The 19,486-nt window shown below is 49.1% G+C and overlaps 1 protein-coding gene across 2 annotated transcripts in view; it reads left to right on the top strand.

Moving 5' to 3' along the window:
• Nucleotides 1–19,486, top strand: part of LOC137616406 (uncharacterized) — a 96,178-nt gene that overhangs the window by 24,526 nt on the left and 52,166 nt on the right. The window contains exon 1 of one of the 2 annotated variants that reach the window (XM_068346130.1): nucleotides 4,607–4,686. The exons of the other annotated variant lie outside the window; for it this stretch is intronic. Coding sequence (XP_068202231.1) covers nucleotides 4,618–4,686 — 69 coding nt within the window. The 5' untranslated portion in view covers nucleotides 4,607–4,617. Of the gene's footprint in view, nucleotides 1–4,606; nucleotides 4,687–19,486 lie in introns of those variants that run through there. 2 annotated transcript variants of the gene reach the window in all.

The following is a 19,486-nucleotide window of genomic DNA, read 5'->3' as shown; positions in this document are numbered from 1 at the left end:
TGTGCGCCCAGCAGACGCTGAGGCTGCCTGCTCCCACACTCCGGCTGTGAGAGCTCCTCCACCCATGCGCAGTCGACCCTGCCAGACGCATGCTGACTCCCACAGACGCACGCTGACTCCCACAGACGCACGGAGCACTCCGTTGCCGTGCGTGAGCTACCACAACAACAGGAGGGTGGAGTTAAGCTGCCGTGTTTTGACACGGTGCGTCAGCCTCCGCAACCCACTGTGGTTACCGCCACTCGCCCGCAGCAGACTAGTCAGTCAGGAGTTGAGGCCTCCCCACACAGCTTTGGTTGTTGCCAGCTCACTGACTGTCAAGCAGTTACATGACGTTGCCTTCTGGTCTGCTACTAATGCACCAGTGCTGTATGTCCTCACGCACCTGTTGTGGTTGACAGTTCAGTTTTTTGACAGTTCACAGACTGTCAAGCAGTTACATAACGTTGCCTTCTGGTCTGCTGCTAATGCACCAGTGCTGTATGTCCTCACGCACCTGTTGTGGTTGACAGTTCAGTTTTTGACAGTTCACAGACTGTCAAGCAGTTACATAACGTTGCCTTCTGGTCTGCTGCTTATGCACCAGTGAGACCCTCACTGAGATAACCTAGCTTTTCTCGGACAAGGTTCCTGTAGATGAGAAAGTGCTGTTCTCCCCCCTACTGATATTCCTTTGAGGACTCTGTCATTTGGAGAGGAGCCTTAAGCTGCTTAGCCTCCTATGGACTTTAATTAAAGCATAACAAGGCTTCCAGGGATGGTAAATGGTTCTGCTTCAGTCGCTAACCCCGTCTGTTGCCACACCTGCTCCCGTAGACCCTAATGGGCTTTGCTGCAAGACATGCAGTCCAAGCTTGTGTCCTTGATAGAGGACTTTTTACAGACAAGAACCTTCTGGCCAACAACCTTCCTACCGGTTGGTTGTGCGCCCTGTTGACGCTGAGGTATCCTACTCGCGTCCGCCAGTTGAGGTGGTTCCTCCACCGATGCGACCCAGTGTGGGTTGCCAGTCGCACGTTGACGTTAAGCGACGCTCGGAGGTGGTTGTTGACGTTCAGTGTGTCACTAGGAAGACGTTCAACAACCAGCAGAGGTGACTTGTTGTGACGCAGTGCGTCAACCTCAGCAACCCGGTAGGGTGTTGACTGCACAACCCAGACAGTCTAGACAGTTTCGGGTTGACGCTGTACTTCCTCGCGTCCCCATGGTTGACAGTTCACAGACTGTGCAGCAGTTCCATGATATTGCGTCCGGCTCCGTCACGCATCCACCAGTGCGACCGGATTCAGCGAGTCAGACGTTGCCCACTCCGTTGCCGTTTCCTCATCAGTTTCGGATGAGGAACCCTCTGATGAGGACGTTGCTGAACAAGACGATCAACCCCCAGCCCTGCTATCCATCCAGAAGATGCTGAAGAAGGAATGCTGCCCTGTCAGGCTGTGGATGAGTCTGGTAAGGACACTGTCATCCGTGGTTCAATTTGTGTCACTTGGAAGACTACACCTCCGTCCTCTTCTGTATCATCTAACTTTTCACTGGAAAAAGGACAAGACGCTAGAAGCGGTCTCGATCCCGGTTTCCGGAAAGATAAGTCTGGTCTGACTTGGTGAAAGGACTTTATCAACCTTAGAAAGGGTTTTCCCCTGACTGTTCAGACTCCCAACCACGTTCTCTTCTCGGACGCATCGGACGTAGGCTGGGGTGCGACATTAGGCGGTAGGGAATGCTAGGGATTATGGAACTCGAGTCAAAGGACAATGCATTTCAACTGCAAGAAGCTACTGGCAGTACGTCTGACCTGGAAAAGCTTCAGGTCTCTCCTTCAAGGCAAAGTGGTGGAGGTGAACTCGGACAACACCCGGCTTTGACGTACATCTCCAAGCAAGGAGGGACCTACTCTCTGACATGGTACGAGATCGCAAAGGACCTCCTCACCTAGTCAACAGGTCTAGACTTTTCACTAGTAACGAGGTTCATCCAAGGCAACTTGAATGTCATAGCAGATTGTCTCAGTAGGAAGGGACAAATAATTCCAACAGATTGGACCCTCCACAAGGATGTATGCAAGAGACTTTGGGCCACCTGGGGCCAGCCAACCATAGATCTCTTCGCAACCTCGATGACCAAGAGGCTCCCAATAGTTTGCTCACCTATCCCGGACCCAGCAGTAGTTCATATAGATGCCTTTCTACTAGATTGGTCACATCTAGATCTATATGCATTCCCTCCGTTCAAGATTGTCAACAAGGTACTGCAGAAGTTCGCCTCTCACGAAGGGACAAGGTTGACGCTAGTTGCTTCCCTCTGGCCCGCGAGAGAATAACTCACCGAGGTACTTCGATGGCTAGTAGACGTTCCCAGAACACTTCCCCTAAGGGTGGACCTTCTACGTCAGCCACGCGTAAAGAAGGTACACCAAGGCCTCCACGCTCTTCGTCTGACTGCCTTCAGACTATCGAAAGACTCTCGAGAGCTAGAGGCTTTTCGAAGGAGGCAACCAGAGCGTTTGCTAGAGCAAGGAGAACATCCACCCTTAGAATCTACCAATCGAAGTGGGAAATCTTCCGAAACTGGTGCAAGTCAGTATCCGTATCCTCGACCAGTACCTCTGTAACTCAAATAGCTGACTTTCTCTTATATCTGAGGAAAGAACGATCTCTTTCAGCTCCCACTATCAAGGGTTACAGAAGCATGTTGGCATCAGTCTTCCGTCTCAGAGGCTTAGATCTTTCCAACAATAAAGATCTACAAGACCTCCTTAAGTCTTTTGAGACCACGAAGGAGCGTCGTTTGGTTACACCTGGTTGGAATTTAGACGTGGTACTAAGATTCCTTATGTCAGACAGGTTCGAACCGCTTCAATCAGCCTCCCTGAAAGATCTCACCTTTAAGACTCTTTTCCTGATATGCTTAACCACAGCTAAAAGAGTCAGTGAGATTCATGCCTTCAGCAAGAACATCGGATTCTCATCCGAAACGGCTACATGTTCTACAACTTGGTTTTCTAGCCAAACACGAGCTACCTTCTCGGCCTTGACCAATATCGTTCGATATTCCAAACTTATCGTATGGTTGGAAATGAACTAGAAAGAGTATTATGTCCTGTAAGAGCTCTTAAGTTCTATTTAAAAACCTTTACGAGGCCCGTCTGAAGCTTTATGGTGTTCAGTTAAGAATCCATCTTTGCCTATGTCAGAGAATTCTTTATCCTATTTTATCAGACCGTTAATACGAGAAGCTCATTCCCATCTGAATGAGGAAGACCAAGCTTTGCTGAAGGTAAGGACACACGAAGTTAGAGCTGTCGCAACTTCCGTGGCCTTTAAACAAAATAGATCTCTGCAAAGTATATTCGACGCAACCTATTGGAAAAGCAAATCAGTGTTCGGGTCTTTTATCTTAAGAATGTCCAGTCTCTTTACGAGAACTGCTACACTCTGGGACCATTCGTAGCAACGAGTGCAGTAGTGGTGAGGGCTCCACCACTACAATTCCCTAATTCCATAACCTTTTTAATCTTTCTCTTGAAATGTTTTATTATTGTTTTTGGGTTGTCCGGAAGGCTAAGAAGCCTTTCGCATCCTACTTGATTTGGCGGGTGGTCAAAGTCATTTCTTGAGAAGCGCCTAGATTAGAGGTTTTGATGAGGACCTTTAGTATGGGTTGCAACCCTTCATACTTCAGCTCCTAGGAGTCGCTCAGCATCCTATGAGGATCGCGAGGCTCAGTAAGGAAGACGTACTTAAAAAGGCAGAGTAATAGTTCAAGTCGACTTCCTTACCAGGTACTTATTTATTTTATGTTTGTTTTTTTGAATAACTGCTAAAATGAAATACGGAATACTTAGCTCATAATAATGTCAACATGTAATGCTGGTCTCTACCCACCCCCCTGGGTGTGAATCAGCTATATGATCATCGGGTAAGTTTAATATTGAAAAATGTTATTTTTATAATAAAATAAATTTTTGAATATACTTACCCGATGATCATAAATTAAAGGACCCACCCATCCTCCCCAATAGAGACCCAGTGGACAGAGGAGAAAATTGGTTCTGTGTTGACATCGAGTACTTGAGTACCTACTTGACAGATGGCGCTGTTGATGTACACCCCCACCTGTATAGCGATCGCTGGCGTATTCCGCCCGTAGGTTTTTCTGTCAGGCAGCAGAGCTGACAGCTATATGATCATCGGGTAAGTATATTCAAAAATTTATTTTACTAATGAAAATAACATATTATCTACGAATTTGTCATGTTTATCATGAGTGAAAAGCTTCATATTCGTGTATGTGCGAGTGATGTATGCAAGGTGAGGTTATCGAAAGTGTCGGTTGACCCTCACACAGTTTGTATGGGTTGCAGGGGGTTTGAATGTGCACTAGATAATAGGTGCAAGGAATGCGAGGGTTTAAATGAAGATGATTGGTTAGCTATGAAGCGCTATGTGCGCAAACTAGAACTCGATAGAGTTAGGAGAGCTAAATCAAAGTCAAAGTCTGCTATTGAAGCTAGTTTAGATATTTCTATTGACCCTTTAATTGTTTCCTCTTTGGAAGTTGTTTCTTCCTCTGAGGTAGTAACTCCTGCCCCTTCTACAGGATCTGCGCCTGCGAATGACCCTCGGTATGCCAGGATGCCTGCTGAGTTGGAGGCCATTAAAGCACAACTTGCGGCCTTTAAAGGTAAGGGTGAAAGTGGTATTAGTGCTTGTGAAAGTGCAGTGGAGGTGGTGGCTGATCGAACCTGTCATACCTCTAGGTCTAGACCTCTACCAAGCTCCCAGGACCAAGGGAGAAGGTACGTCGACAGCCGGAAGGGGGTGAGAGGTGTTTATCCTCGGTCAGTCGTCTCCTCAGACAGTCCTGTTGCGACCTCCCAGGCTGCTCTTGACCGCCGTAGAAAAGGCATATCGGATACGTTAATGTCTTCACCTGATCCTTCTCCCAGACGCAAGTGGCAATACGAATCGTCAAGACCGACGAAGAGAAGCTGGGACCGGGATGTGCAGTCTCGCTCTCCCTCTCCCAGTTCGAGTAGCCGAGAATCTGAACCTTCTGAGGACGACTTCGATGTTGTTCCTGCTAAGAGGACGAAACCGAGAGTCCTTAGCCCAGTTAAGCCTGCTAAAATTCCTGCTTCTGCTACCAGCACTCCCAAACAGCCGCCTCCTTCGGAACCGCGAGAACCAGCAGAAGTCGCTAAAGCTTTCATGGCTGTTATGCAGGAACAGCTTTCATCGCTAGTGCAAGCTTTCAGCCGCCCTCCTTCCCAGTCCGACAGACATAAGGATGTCTCTTTGCCGGTTAAGAGATCTTCTTCTAGGAGGGAACGAAGTGCCTCTCCAAGGGAACCTCTACACACTTCGTCGGCCGTACGACACCGCGCACCCTCTTCATCGGCTCGACGCCAGGACGTTACTTCCTCTTGCTCTCGGCGCCAGGACGATACTGCCTCTCGCCCTCGGCGCCAGGACGATTCCGCCTCTCGCTCGAAGCTCGAGGTCAATTCCGCCTCTCGCTCGAAGCTCGAGGACAATTCCGCCTCGCGGTTTAGGCAGCAGGACAAATGCTGCCTGCCTTATCAGGATGAATGCAGCCTGCCTTCTCAGGACGATACCGCTTCTCGTCAACAGGACGATACCTCTTCTCGCCACCCGCTTCTCGTCAACAGGACGATACCTCTTCTCGCCACCGCTTCTCGTCAACAGGACGATACCTCTTCTCGCCACCAGGACGATACCTCTTCTCGCCACCAGGACGCTTCCTTCACTAGGCGCCAGGACGACACCTACGCTCGGCGCCAGGACGCAAGCAGCTCTTGGTGCAAGGCTGCTTGCAGCCCCCTTCTTCAAGATGTAGACCCTGATCAGGACCTCGATGATGTATCGGAAGAGGAAGAGAAACCTACCGACTCTGCTATCGACTATAAGGTTCTGTCTCACTCCCTTTTGGAACTATATGGGGAAGAATTCCAACCTTCGGCTCCTCGTTCTCCTCAGTCACAATTCACCAGGAAGAAGGCTACGAAGCATTTGGCCTTCATCAAAATGAAGCTTTCAATTTCTGCCAGGAAAGCGCTCGCTAAGGTTATTCTCAGATGCGTCGGAGTCAGGCTGGGGAGTGACAGTAAGGGAACAAGGAGGTCTCAGGCATTTGGGAAGGAAGTCGGGTCAGTTGGCATATCAACAGGAAGGAGTTGATGGCCATTCTGTTGGGGCTAAAGGCCTTCGAAACCTCGGTGTCAGGGAAGACTGTGGAGATCAACTCAGACAACACCACAGCTCTCGCATACATCAGGAAACAAGGGGGAACTCACTCCCTCTCTCTGTTCAGAACAGCAAGAGAGCTTCTTATTTTGGCGAGCGAGAACAGGACTCAGCTGTTGACGAGGTTTGTTCAAGGGCAAAGAAACATCAGGGCAGACATGCTCAGCAGGAAGGGACAAGTTCTTCCCACAGAATGGACTCTCAACCCGCAAGTCTGTCAGAGCCTCTGGAAGTTGTGGGGCAGACCTGTAATAGACCTTTTTGCTTCCAACTTGAACAAGAGGATCCCCAACTACTGCTCCCTAGTCCCGGACGAGGAAGCGGTAGCAGTGGATGCCTTTTTGATGGATTGGACGGGGATGGACATGTATGCATTTCCCCCGTTCAAGATCATCAACCTGGTCATCAGGAAATTCGCTCTCCTCGATTCGGGACGAATGATCCTATTGGCTCCATTGTGGCCTGTAAGGGAATGGTTCACGGAAGTGGTGGGCATGCTGATGGACTTCCTAAGAAGACTCGCGGCAAGTCCAGATCTTCTCAGACAGCCCCACTTCGAGAGGTATCATCAAAACCCCCTCGCTGTCAGATCTCGAGGCTTTTCGGCACAAGCGACGAAAGCTATTGCCAAAGCAAGTAGGATCTCTTCACAAAGAGTCTACCAATCTAAGTGGGAGACCTTTAGAGCTTGGTGCAGGCGGCACAAGATTTCCTCAACCACTACCTCTCTGAGCCAGATTGCAGACTTTTTATTGTACCTCAGACAGGATGCTAAGCTGGCTGTATCTACCATCAAAGGATACAGGAGTATGCTCTCAACTGTCTTTAGGCATAGAGGCCTAGAGTTGTCCCAAAATAAAGATTTGCAGGACCTCATTAGGTCTTTTGAGACGACGAAACAGGTACAATTAAGACCCCCATCTTGGAACCTGGATGTGGTGTTTAAGTTTCTGTGCTCCAAGAAATTTGAACCTATCTCGCAAGCCTCTCTTCGAGATGTAACGAAGAAAACCCTCTTCCTTATGACTCTAGCGATTGCCAAAAGGGTCAGCGAGGTCCAGGCGATTGAGAAGCGGGTAGGCTTCAATTAGGATGGAGCAGTTCGTGCCTTAAGGTTCGACTTTCTCGCCAAGAACGAGAACCTTTCGAAACCCTGGCCTAGGACGTTTGAGGTCCCTAACCTCACGAACCTAGTGGGTCAAGAGCAGGAAAGACTCCTCTGCCCAGTTAGGGCCCTCAAAGCTTATTTGGCTAACACTAACTACGTGAGAGGTGCATCCAGCTCGTTATGGTGTTCAGTGAAGGATCCACAAAGACCCCTGTCAAAGAATGCTTTGTCCTTTTTCCTGAGGGAAACTATTAGGGAAGCCCAACTCTTTATGTGAGGAGTAACACTTCGCCCTGTTGAAAGTACGGGCGCACGAAGTGAGAGCCATTGCTACCTCACTGGCATATCAGAAAAATATGTCAGTAGTTAGGCAAATCATGGACGCAACATTCTGGAGGAGCAACTCTGTCTTCGCTTCTCATTACCTCAGAGAGGTGAGAGTAGACTATGACAAGTGTTATACCTTGGGCCCATACGTAGCTGCGGCTTCTGTATTAGGCAAAGGAGTTACTACCCCCACTCAACCTTAGTTTGTATGCATGTATGAGGTTTGTGTTTTTATGGTTGTCTGAGGACTTCGTCTTGTGGTACGGTTCCCTCAGTCTAGATAGATAGTTTATATCTATTCTGCAAGGTTAGGTGGTTAGTTTTAGTAAGGTTACAGTTTTTCATTATATGGGGCAAAGGTAGTTTCTGAAGTCTAGTCAAGTTGTTGGTCTTACCCCTTTGACAGACTCGATTGAGTTGTTTGCAGCATAACAGGTCTACTCCTGGCTGAACACTCCTAAGGGAAATCGACTCTAGAGGCAGTAACCTTTGAAGTCAGCTACCTTAGCAGTTAAGGAATCAAGGTGTTTTTTCTCCTACAACTCTTTTTTTTTGTTTCCCCCAACGATGTTTACTGTCTGTTTCCCTCCAAATGTGTGAATCAGCTATACAGTGAACCCTCGTTTATCGCGGTAGATAGGTTCCAGACGCGGCCGCGATAGGTGAAAATCCGCGAAGTAGTGACATATTTACCTATTTATTTAACATGTATATTCGGACTTTTAAAACCTTCCCTTGTACGTAGTACTGTTAACAAACCACCCTTTAATGTACAGAACACTTAATGCATGTACTACAGCACCCTAAACTAAAACAGGCACAAATATTAAAGGCGATTTTATATCATGCGTTTCCTAAACACCTAAAAAGCACGATAAAAAATGGCAACCAATGTTTTGTTTACGTTCATCTCTGATCATAATGAAGAAACAAACTCATTTAGTGTACACATATATGTATAGGTTAGTTTTTGCATCGATTATATTGATTATACAGTACTGTATGTTGATTTTTTTATTACCAATGTTTTAGTTTACGTATTTTTCTTAGGACTTCCAAATGAAATGTTTTTCTTTATGACGCCGCCTGAAACGACGGCGTCATAAAGTACTGTACGCTCAGTAAACAACCACGCTCAGAACAAACAAGGCATTTAACGCGCATGATGATAGTGATAAATAATGATACAGTACATACAGTATTTACAGTAAAAGCATTTACAAAATATGTTACCTTACAAATATAATTTACCGTATCTATATAAAATCATACAGTACTGTAGAGCACATACAGTATTGTACGTAGCAAAGCAGGAAAACAATTTACGAGAGAGAGAGAGAGAGAGAGAGAGAGAGAGAGAGAGAGAGAGAGAGAGAGAGAGAGAGAGAGAGAGAGAGAGAGAGAGAGAGAGAGAGAGATTGTTTTACGTACGTAAATGTAAATTTTAAACAAAAAAAATATGATAGGTTACAGCATGTAGACTTTTAAAACCTTCCCTTTAACTTAATGCATACAGTACATACAGTACTAAACTATAAAACAGGCACAAATACAGTTTTAGAATGTACAGTAAGAATATTAAAGTAAAAAATAAAGATTGTTACTGTACTCACTACGAAAGAAGTTGAAGAAAAACTTGAATGATGATGGCGATGAATTTGCTGCACAGTAGAAATGATGATGATGAAGCTGATGATGTGTTCTACTGTGCAGCCAGGTAGTATTTTACGTCTCTTCAGACGGAGGTGTCTTTTCCTGGGACACCTCTTCAACTTCTTCAATTTCTTCCGAAGGTGTACTAGCAGGAGGAACTGGCTCTTTTTTGCGAGGCTGGAAGAACATTGTGATCGGAAGTTGTTGCCGCTGCTTCTTTTTTCGATCCAAGAGCATTTTGTAGGGAGTCATGTCTTCATCGATCTTGTTGCAGAATTGCATCGAGCGAACCATATCCTCGTCCCACTCTTGCAACATTTCTTTCAACTCCTTCGCATGGTTGCAGGCCTTGGCAAGCCGTTCTAATGTTAAGCCCGTTTCTTCGACATTTTCTTGGGTCTCTTCCTGGGTATCACTCTCTTCTTCACTTGCCGATTTCGTCAGGTCTTCGAGGTCTGCGTCAGTTAGGGGCTGGGAATGGCAGTCCAACAACTCGTCGACGTCTTCAGTCGTCATGTCGCCAAACCCGTCACCTCCAATTATGGCAGCCAACTGCACAGATTTGCGTATTGCAGAGTGTTGGATTTCCGACGGAGTAAATCCCTTGTCGTCGTAAACAATATCGGGCCACAACTTCTTCCAGCTCGCATTCACGGTTGCAGGTTTCATCTCTTGAAGTGCCTTCTGAATATTCTGCAGGCACGTGGCTATGGTGTACTGCCGCCAGTACGCCTTCAAGTTAAAATCTTCATCCTCATCATCTTGGGCAGCATCCACACACGCAACGAGGTCCGCCAAGGTGTTCTTCGTGTAGAGGGCCTTGAACGCCCTGATAACCCCCTGGTCCATCGGTTGAATTAATGACGTGTTGGGTGGCAGGAACTCAACCTGAATGCCCTCATGCGACAGGTCAGTTGCGTGTCCACCAGCGTTATCCATAAGGAGAAGGATCTTGAATGGCAAGCCCTTCTCTAAGAGATATTTGCTGACTTGCGGGATAAAACACTGATGGAACCAGTTGGAGGTCAGCATCTTCGTAATCCATGCTTTTTGATTATGCATCCAGTACACGGGAAGGAGATTCTTATTTCTATTTTTCAAAGCGCGAGGATTTTTCGACTTATAAATAAGCCCCGGCTTTAGCAAAAATCCAGCAGCATTGCCACACATCACGAGGGTAACGCGATCCTTGAATGCTTTAAAGCCAGAGGCTTTGGCTTCCTCTTTGAACAGGAAAGTTCGCGATGGCATTCTCTTCCAAAACAAGCCGGTCTCATCCATATTAAAGACTTGTTCCGGCTTGTATCCACCTTCGGCGATAATATTCTTGAACGTCTGGTTCACGTAAGTTTCAGCAGCGGCAGTGTCAGCGGAAGCAGACTCCCCATGCAGGGAAACGCTTTTCAGGGCGAAGCGTTTCTGAAACTTCGGAACCATCCTTTTCTGGCGGAAAAACGTTTCTGAGGCTGGGAATCAGTGGATGTCCCTGGTTGAGGATCATCTGCATCATCATCATCTTCAGCATGGTTGCCGTCGTCGTCTTTAGGTTCCTTTGCAGCAAAATTCTCATATAAGCTCAAAGCCTTTGTTTGGATGGTGTTCGTATCCAAGGCTATGTTCTTCTTCCGGCAGTCGGCAATCCACACAGCTAAAGCACCTTCCATGCGTACGATCGTTTTATTACGCGTTGTAACGACTTGCTTCGCTGATCTGCTAAAGGTGATTGCAGCCGTCTTTCTAATGTTCGCCTCGTCCTTCTTGATATAGCGAACAGTAGATTCGTTGATGCCAAAATGGCGGCCGGCGGCCGCGTAACTTCTACCATCTTTTAACATGTCGAGAAGCGTAACCTTCTCAGCTATCGTCATCATCCTTCGGTGGAGTTTAGGCTCACTACCAGCCTTAAGAGAAGCAGAACGCTTGGGAGCCATTACAGTAGGATTTACAGTAACAAAAAGTTCAACTTAAAAAAGTCGCACACAGCACAGATTCACAAACTTAAGAACGTCTACTCAGCGATACGCGGTAACAGAGAGTGGACGATCCAGCCCCGCGAGAACTTAGATGCTGCGGGTAGGAGATGATGGCAAAACACCAATCACAGGCTAGATAACAAAACTTGAGTTCTGATTCGTCATCTATCAGCGCTTGAACCAATCACAACCCGTCTTACAGTACTATGATGCGTAGGTTACCAACTCATAGAAGATGCCCCGCGCATACCGAACGTACGTAGATTAAGTAAATACCGTAATAATAATAAATAATGATAATAATACAGTACAGTACTGTAATAATAATAATAATGATAATAATAATAACAATAATAATTTTATTAACAACAACAACAATAATATTAATAATAACAATAATAATAACAATAATAATAATACAGCTTTACGTACGCTATTTTACGCCTCTCTCTCTCTCTCTCTCTCTCTCTCTCTCTCTCTCTCTCTCTCTCTCTCTCTCTCTCTCTCTCTCTCTCGTACGCTTATTCGAAATGTGATTTTTGCAACAAAGAATATTATTGGATGCAGTACTACGTACGTATACATACAAAAGATTCATGGAAAAGAAGCACATCCATTACATTTGTAGTACAGTAGTAGCCAACAGCAGCCTTACACCATTCTAATATGGTATGACTGCATCTGATTTGCGTTTCATGTTCGATTTAATTTTACTACGTACTGTATACAGTACTGAATTATCGTATGATCACATTCTCTTTTCGTGTTTTATTTCTTTCTGTGCTGAATTATATATCATATGTAATGCAATGAACAATCAGTAAGAACAGATATTACTAATTACAGTATTAATGGAATTACAGGTAACAAAATATCGTATTTGGTTGTCTTCAGATTTCGCGGTATTTTCGAATTTTCCGGAAAATCCGCGATATGTATATATATATGGGTTATGGGAAAACCCCGCGAAGTGGTGAATCCGCGATTGTCGAACCGCGAAGTAGCGAGGGTTCACTGTATATAAATAACTGCCAGGTAAGTACTATTCATAAAAACGGAGTTTGTTCTAACACGGAGTACTTACTTCGAACTACTTTCTTAGGAGTATCTGGGATCTCCTCCCAACCGACCAGAATTTTGTGTAGTTTACCCTATCTCCGCTTTCTATGCAGGGGAACCTCTGGCGGAGGAATACGCGCCATGAGGCGACCCGGGGTCAGAGAGTGTGCTCGTTCAGGTCTTGACCCCCAGTAAGTTTTCTGGTTGCGACGTGATTACATCTCGCCACGCTCTCTTCACCCAGTGCGACCCTTTGTGTCTCACGCGGTACCCACCTGGTCCCCTCGTGGTCCCCTTGTGTTCAAACCTTACCTTATCCTACCTTTCCCTCTGTGTCCCTGTGTCGATTGGTGCTTTAGTGTTTCGTTATGGAGCATCCCCGCCGTTGCCCTGGGCCTATGGCCGGTAATTCTTGTGGGGCCTTTCTCTCCAAGCTGGAAGTCGATCCCCACTCTTTGTGTTCGTCGTGTAGGGGCAGTGTTTGTTCCTCTACAGCCACGTGTCCGGAGTGCGAGTCCTGGAACGAAATCCAGTGGGTACGCTACGGCACTAAGAAGAAGAAGGCTACCAAGAGATCGCCGAAGAAGTCCAGAATTGCCTCGCCCCTAGCGTTGCCTGATGCCTCTTCGGAGAGGAGTTCTCTGCCACCTTCCCCTACCCAGAGTAGGGGACGAGGTAAGTCCGTTGCAGGGAAGCGGCCCATTGCTCTTTCCCAGGAGTCTGTGATGTCTGTTGGTGGGGATATTGTGTCGGTTCAGGCAAGTGGGGGGCCTGAGGGAGGGACGGGAGTGTGTTCGGGAGACGAGGTCCTGGTGCCAGCAGGGCCCGTCTCTACCGACGATCCGATGTGAGGGAAGCCCGCTGCAGCCTCTTCCCCCGCATCTTGGGTCTGTGTTTCAGGTTCGTCAGCGACCGGGGGAGACGCTGAGAAGGAAGATTCACCGAGTTCAGACCCCGTCGCATGGGCGCCGCCGAGGACGCCCTTCAGGTCGCCCATGAGACTGGAGGAGTAGTTCGACACCTGGTTCGTCAGCAAGAAGGTGCCTCGCTCTCCCCCGGTGCCGTCGGCAACGCTCCCGCCCGTCTTTTTTCAACCTTCTTCGCCAGCGGACCGGCACGAAGATCCACCAGCAACTCGAGACGATTCGGACAACTCAGCAGATTCGCGTTCCTACCAGTCATTGGTCTCCTTCGGGTCGGACTCTTTCTCCTCGGAGGACGAAGGCCCGAGGGACTCGAGGAGGAGACGGGAGAGGTCCCGTTCCCGATCACGCCACGCCAGGAGACGTTCCAGATCCCCCAGGAGAAAGCACAAGAGGAGCCGTTCGTCGAAAGGTGAATGGGTGCGAGTCACCATCCCCCGTAGCCCCCTCCTAAGAGCTTCAGCAGCCCCGAGTACCTCTGGCTGGCTCCCTAGAGCTCCTTCGCCACCCTCGCGGCACGGCTCCTCCAGCAGACCCGATCATCGACGGAGGTCGTCGCACCAGGTCTCAGTTGACAAGCATTAGTCCGCGAAGGTTCTGGCTTTATCCGCCTAGCGGAGAGAGCCGCCCCTTCGGCCTGGCAGCTTTGTCCCGGCCTCCGGCCCTTCGTCGGCCTTCCCTGAACGACAGAACCAGCCAGCTGGCACGGGGAAGCCCGCAGCTCCATGGAACTCCGCAGGAGGGATTAGACCCATGACGGCTACTCCCGTCCCAGCGGAACCACCCGTTCAGCGAGTCGACCCGCCAATGGCTCGGCACGAGAGGAAGATGCTTCCCCCTCACACGGAACCCTCCGTCATCTACGTGGCTGCTCAGGCGGAGGACCAGATAGCCGAAGGCCTCGTAGAAGGGGGGAGAATGCTCGACGGACGAATTCTCCACCTATAGGAAGGTCTTGGCCCTCATCAGGCGGTATCATAGGTTGGATGAGCTGAAACCCTCTGCAGAACAAGCCTGGCTCTCCGGACTTAGCAGGCTAGTAGATAATCCAGTGCATCAGAAGCCTTCTCTGGCTCTTCCCCTGGCAAGGGACATTAAGCTGGGTATGGATCACATAGATAGTTTCATAGCCAGCCAGGCGGACGCCCCCAGGAATCAGAGCGCCTCCAAACTCCTCCAGAGACTTAAAACGCAGAAACGCTTTTATCTCCCGGAGGGGCGCCGCGGAGGTCTCTGTACGGTTGAGCCAGGGATTGCTATCCTGAACCAAGGAGCAGCTGAAGATAGGGCATCCTCCGCTCCGGTGTGTTTTTCCCCGGCGGAAACCTCCATGATGGAGGATATGGCCTTGGATCTAGTTTACGTGTCTTCATGGTTGGACTGGTGGGCCTGCACGTTGGTGGGATTCCAGGCATCTCACGACCTCTCTGTCCCCGAGAATCAGTCCTTGCTGAGGGAACTGATTAGTTCAAGTGGGAAAGCACTCAAGTTCCTCTCATACCAGTCCCTCTCTCAAGCAGCCAACTGGGTCCTGCGGAAGAGGGACACAGTCCTGAGCAAGCTGGTTAGGAGATTATCTGATCGAGAGGTGAGAGCCTTGAGGAACTCCCCTCTTTGGGGCGAGTCGGTGTTCCCCCTGAAGGCAGTAGAGGAGACTATGGAGAGGGTCAGGAAGCTTAAGGAAGCGGGAGATCCCAGACCCCCCCTGCAAGACGAGCAGCCCACAGGAGATCCTCTTCAGATGTCCCTCACCCATCCCGCGCTTCGCCGGTCCAGCCTAGAAGGGACTCCCCGTCGGTGTCTTGGCACCAGACCTCGCAGCCCTCCCGTAGGGGTACTTCAGCCCCACAGTCGAACTTCATGCCAACCTATTCTAACTCCAGGAGAGGGCGTTCCAGCCGCACCTCTAGAAGGAGATAGGAAGGGAGGCCCCCTACTCCTGCCGAAGCCTCAGGTAGGGGGATTCCTCAAACACTCTTGGCAAGCTTGGCGGGACCACGGAGCGGACCCGTGGACCGTAGCAGTACTGAAGGAAGGGTACAGGTTGCCCTTCCTAGCGGAACCGCCCCCTCTGATCCCAGACCAACAGGCGGAATGGTTGGCGCCCAAGGACCCCTTGAGAAGAACTGCACTGCAGGAGGAAGTATCGGCCATGCTTGCCAAAGGGGCGGTAGAGCCAGTCAAGAATCCAGGACCGGGGTTCTACAGCAGACTCTTCCTGGTGGAGAAAGCGATAGGGGGTTGGAGACCGGTCATAGATCTCTCGGCCCTCAACAAGTTCGTGTGCAAGACCGACTTCAAGATGGACACCCCGAAGTTGGTCTTGACGGCCTTGAGAGAAGAGGACTTCATGATGTCCATAGATCTCAAGGATGCCTACTTTCAGATCCCTGTCCACGCCTCCAGCAGGAAGTTCCTACGAGTAAAATGGGGTACCCAGACGTTACAATTCAGAACCCTCTGCTTCGGACTGTCGACAGCTCCTCAAGTCTTCACGAGGGTCTTCGCAACAGTCTCAGCCTGGGCACACGAACAGGGCATCCACCTGATTCGGTACCTAGACGACTGGTGGTTGCTTTCATCCTCAGAGGGAGCACTGAGGGAGCAAGGCGTGAAGCTTCTGCGGTTCTGCGGTGTCTTGGGTATCACCGTCAACCTGGAAAAGTCACAGCTGATACCCTCCACCAGGATGACCTACCTAGGGATGGTTCTAGACTCCCAGTTGGCGAGAGCCTTCCCCTCCTCGGAGAGGCTAGACAACCTAGATCAGATACTCCGGCCCTTCCTAACGGGCCAGCCCAGGAGAGCCAAGGACTGGCAAAGATTGATAGACCACCTCGTGTCATTGGAGAAGTTGGTCCCCTAGGGGAGGCTCAAACTCAGGGGCGTTCAATGGAATCTGAAGGAGCTCTGGAACCAGGGGGACTCCCCGCACAAGATAGGTGTTCCCGGAGACGAAGGAAGTTCTGAAGTGGTGGCACGACAGGGCAAACACCCTCAAAGGAATGCCCATCGCAGTCGACCCTCCAGAGATGCTGCTGTTCACGGACGCATCCAAGGAGGGTTGGGAAACCCATCTTCTCGACAAGTCAGCGAAAGGGAAATGGGGCTTCGAGGAGAGGAGCCGTCACATAAACATGCTAGAACTGATGGCCGTGCAAAGGGCATGCCGAGAATTCGTCCATCTACTCCGGGGAAACACCGTGGCTCTGATGTGCGACAACGCCACGGTGGTGGCCTACGTGAAAAAGCAAGGAGGACTGAAGTCGAAGGAGCTGTGCAGTCTCACAACGGAATTCCTGGAATGGGCAGAGGAGGAACAGATCAAGATCACAGCCAGGTTCATTCCGGGAAAGAAGAACGTCCTAACCAACGGCCTCAGCAGGGTGGGTCAAGTAGTAGGGTCGGAATGGTCCCTACACCTGAGAGTGGCCCAGACCATCATCCTGAAGTGGGGCTCTCCGGTAATAGACCTCTTCACCACGAGGCTAAACGCACAGCTCCCTGTGTTTTGTTCTCCTGTGCCAGATCCAACAGCAGCGTTTGAGGACGCCTTCCAACATCCTTGGGACAATCTCGACGTATACGCCTTCCCCCCCTTCGGGATGCTCAGACAAGTTCTCAACAGAGTGAGGCGGGCGTACAACCTGTGGATGACTTTGGTAGCTCCCTGGTGGCCGGAGAGAGAATGGTTCGCGGACCTAAAGGAACTGGCGTGCCTTCCATCTTGGCCCCTTCTGGACAGCCCAGACCTCCTCCACTAACCTCACTTCCAAAGGTTTCACGAAAACCCTCGGTCCCTCCGCCTACACGCGTGGAGGTTATCGAGCGTCTCCTGAGGAGGGAAGGATATTCGTCCATCGAAGACCGCAACAAGAATGTCAGGTTACCCAAGACGGTCCTCGGTCGCGGTATACCAAGCAAAGTGGGCTACCTTTACGAAATGGTGTACCTTGAAGAACATCAGGCCGTTAGCGGCCTCCATTCACGAGATAGCCGACTTCCTGGCCTATCTGAGGGACGAAGTGGGCGCGTCCATACCAGCCATCAAAGGAGTCCGAGCAGCGCTGGGCCAAGTCTTCCTCCTGAAGGGCATCGATCTAGGAGCGTCCAGACATATCTCGATGCTCATCAAGAGCTTCGAGCAGTCGTGTTCCCCCCAGGCCACTTGGGTTCCCCAGTGGGATGTAGCTAGAGTGCTGAAAGTGCTTTCAGAGCCTCCCTTTGAACCCCTCAAGGATATCCTGGACAAAGCACCTCCCTTCGAACCCCTCAAGGATATCCTGGACAAAGCACCTCCCTTCGAACCCCTCAAGGATATCCTGGACAAGGAGCTCACCCTCAAGACGGTCTTCCTGTTAGCCCTTGCGTCGGCGAAGAGATTAAGTGAGATCCATGGGCTGTCATACGAGCTCTCACACTCGAAGGGTTGGCGAGAAGCAACTTTCAGGTTCTTACCTAACTTCGTAGCCAAGACTTAGAACCCAGCTGTTGGGGACCCTAGGTTTGAAGGGTTCTCAGTGCCAGCAATTGTGCGTTCAGACAACACGAGGGACTTGCTACTGTGCCCGGTCAGAGCGGTACGTAAGTACCTATAGAGAACTGCCAGACTTCGCCCTGGGACCAAGAGTCTGTTCGTCTCCTCAGGACTAGTGAAGAAGCCGGTCTCTAAGAACACGATCTCCTTCTGGCTACGGCAGGTAATCATGAGAGCCTACGACAGTTTGGGGGTCTCCCTTCCGGGAAAGCCTAGACCCCATGACATCAGGGGCCTGAGTACTTCGTTGGTCTTCGAGAGGAACATGGCAGTGGGCCAGATCCTGAGGGCAGGCACTTGGTCATGGCAGTCCACCTTTATGGATCACTACCTAAAGGAATGTTCTAGAAAATCTTTGGACGGTTTCTCGCTTGGTCCCGTCATTTCTGCGCTCCAGAAGATTTAAGGTGTAGCCCCGGGGAAGCCGTGGGCGGTAAGTCCAAGAGACACAGGTTCCTTCCTTTCCTTTTCCCCCTTACCACCCTTCCCCTACATGACCCTTGACTCCTTCACCTTCCATGGGATACACTGTCAGTGAATGAATACGTTTCCAAGGATTTTTACAGAGGTGAGTTACTTAGACACTAACATAGTTTTTTGCATAGTTTTCCCTAATTTCTCGTTTCTATTTTTTGGTCAGCAAACCTAGCCTCCTATCTAGGTTCGTTTTTTCCCTTCGTCAACTGTCTCTAGGTCTGGAAGGCCACTCCCACCTCCTAAAGTATAAGTCTCCTAAGAAAGTAGTTCGAGGTAAGTACTCCGTGTTGGAACAAATCACAAATTTTAAGTAATTTGTATTTTTCCTAATAGTACTTACCTCGAACTACTTTCGAGTTATGGCCCACCCATCCTGCCCCGAGTGCCTTACAGGACTTTTAGAAACCTATCTATCATAAACTTACTGAAGGTCGAGACCTGAGCGAGCACGCTCTCTGACCCCGGGTCGCCTTATGGCGCGTATTCCTCCGCCAGAGGTTTCCCCGCATAGAAAACGGAGATAGGGTAAACTACACAAAATTCTGGTCGGTTGGGAGGAGATCCTAGGTACTCCTAAGAAAGTAGTTCGAGGTAAGTACTGTTAGGAAAAATACAAATTACTTAAAATTTGTGATTTTTATGATAAAACAAAGTTTTATGAATACTTACCTTGCAGTTATGTATATATTTTTAAATATGTAACTTCCCTGGTAGTTACATATACATAGCTTAAATCCCGCGTTTCGACACGGCACAACAGAAATTCAAAATTCGTGGCGATCGCCGCCATGACAGTAGGTGGTCATACATGAGCGCCATCACTCGTAGGTTATTTTAACCATTCCCAACATCTTTAGAAATTCTCTGTCATCGATCGAGTCAACACCTCGGGAATTCTTTTCGTGGACATATTACTTTATTCTACAATTTGGTGAAGTACCTTTTGTGTGATTATTGTTAATAGCTTTCGCTGCCTTTCAACTATCGAAGATTTTATATAGGATAATTTTTTGCGGGTCCAACTTGGACAGTTTAAGTGAACTTGATTTCATACAAAGATGTCCAGACCCAGTAATGGCTCGTCTGTTGTTAAACTTTGGTTGTTGGGCTAGACCAGCTTTCGAGCTGCTCTTTCTTCCCGCACTGTAATTAACAGGGAG

The sequence above is a fragment of the Palaemon carinicauda genome, chromosome 22 (genome assembly GCF_036898095.1).
Source record: "Palaemon carinicauda isolate YSFRI2023 chromosome 22, ASM3689809v2, whole genome shotgun sequence".
NCBI classification, from domain to species: Eukaryota; Metazoa; Arthropoda; class Malacostraca; order Decapoda; family Palaemonidae; genus Palaemon; species Palaemon carinicauda.
The sequence above is the reverse complement of the archived record's forward strand: the minus strand, read 5'-3'. Positions and strand labels throughout refer to the sequence as shown.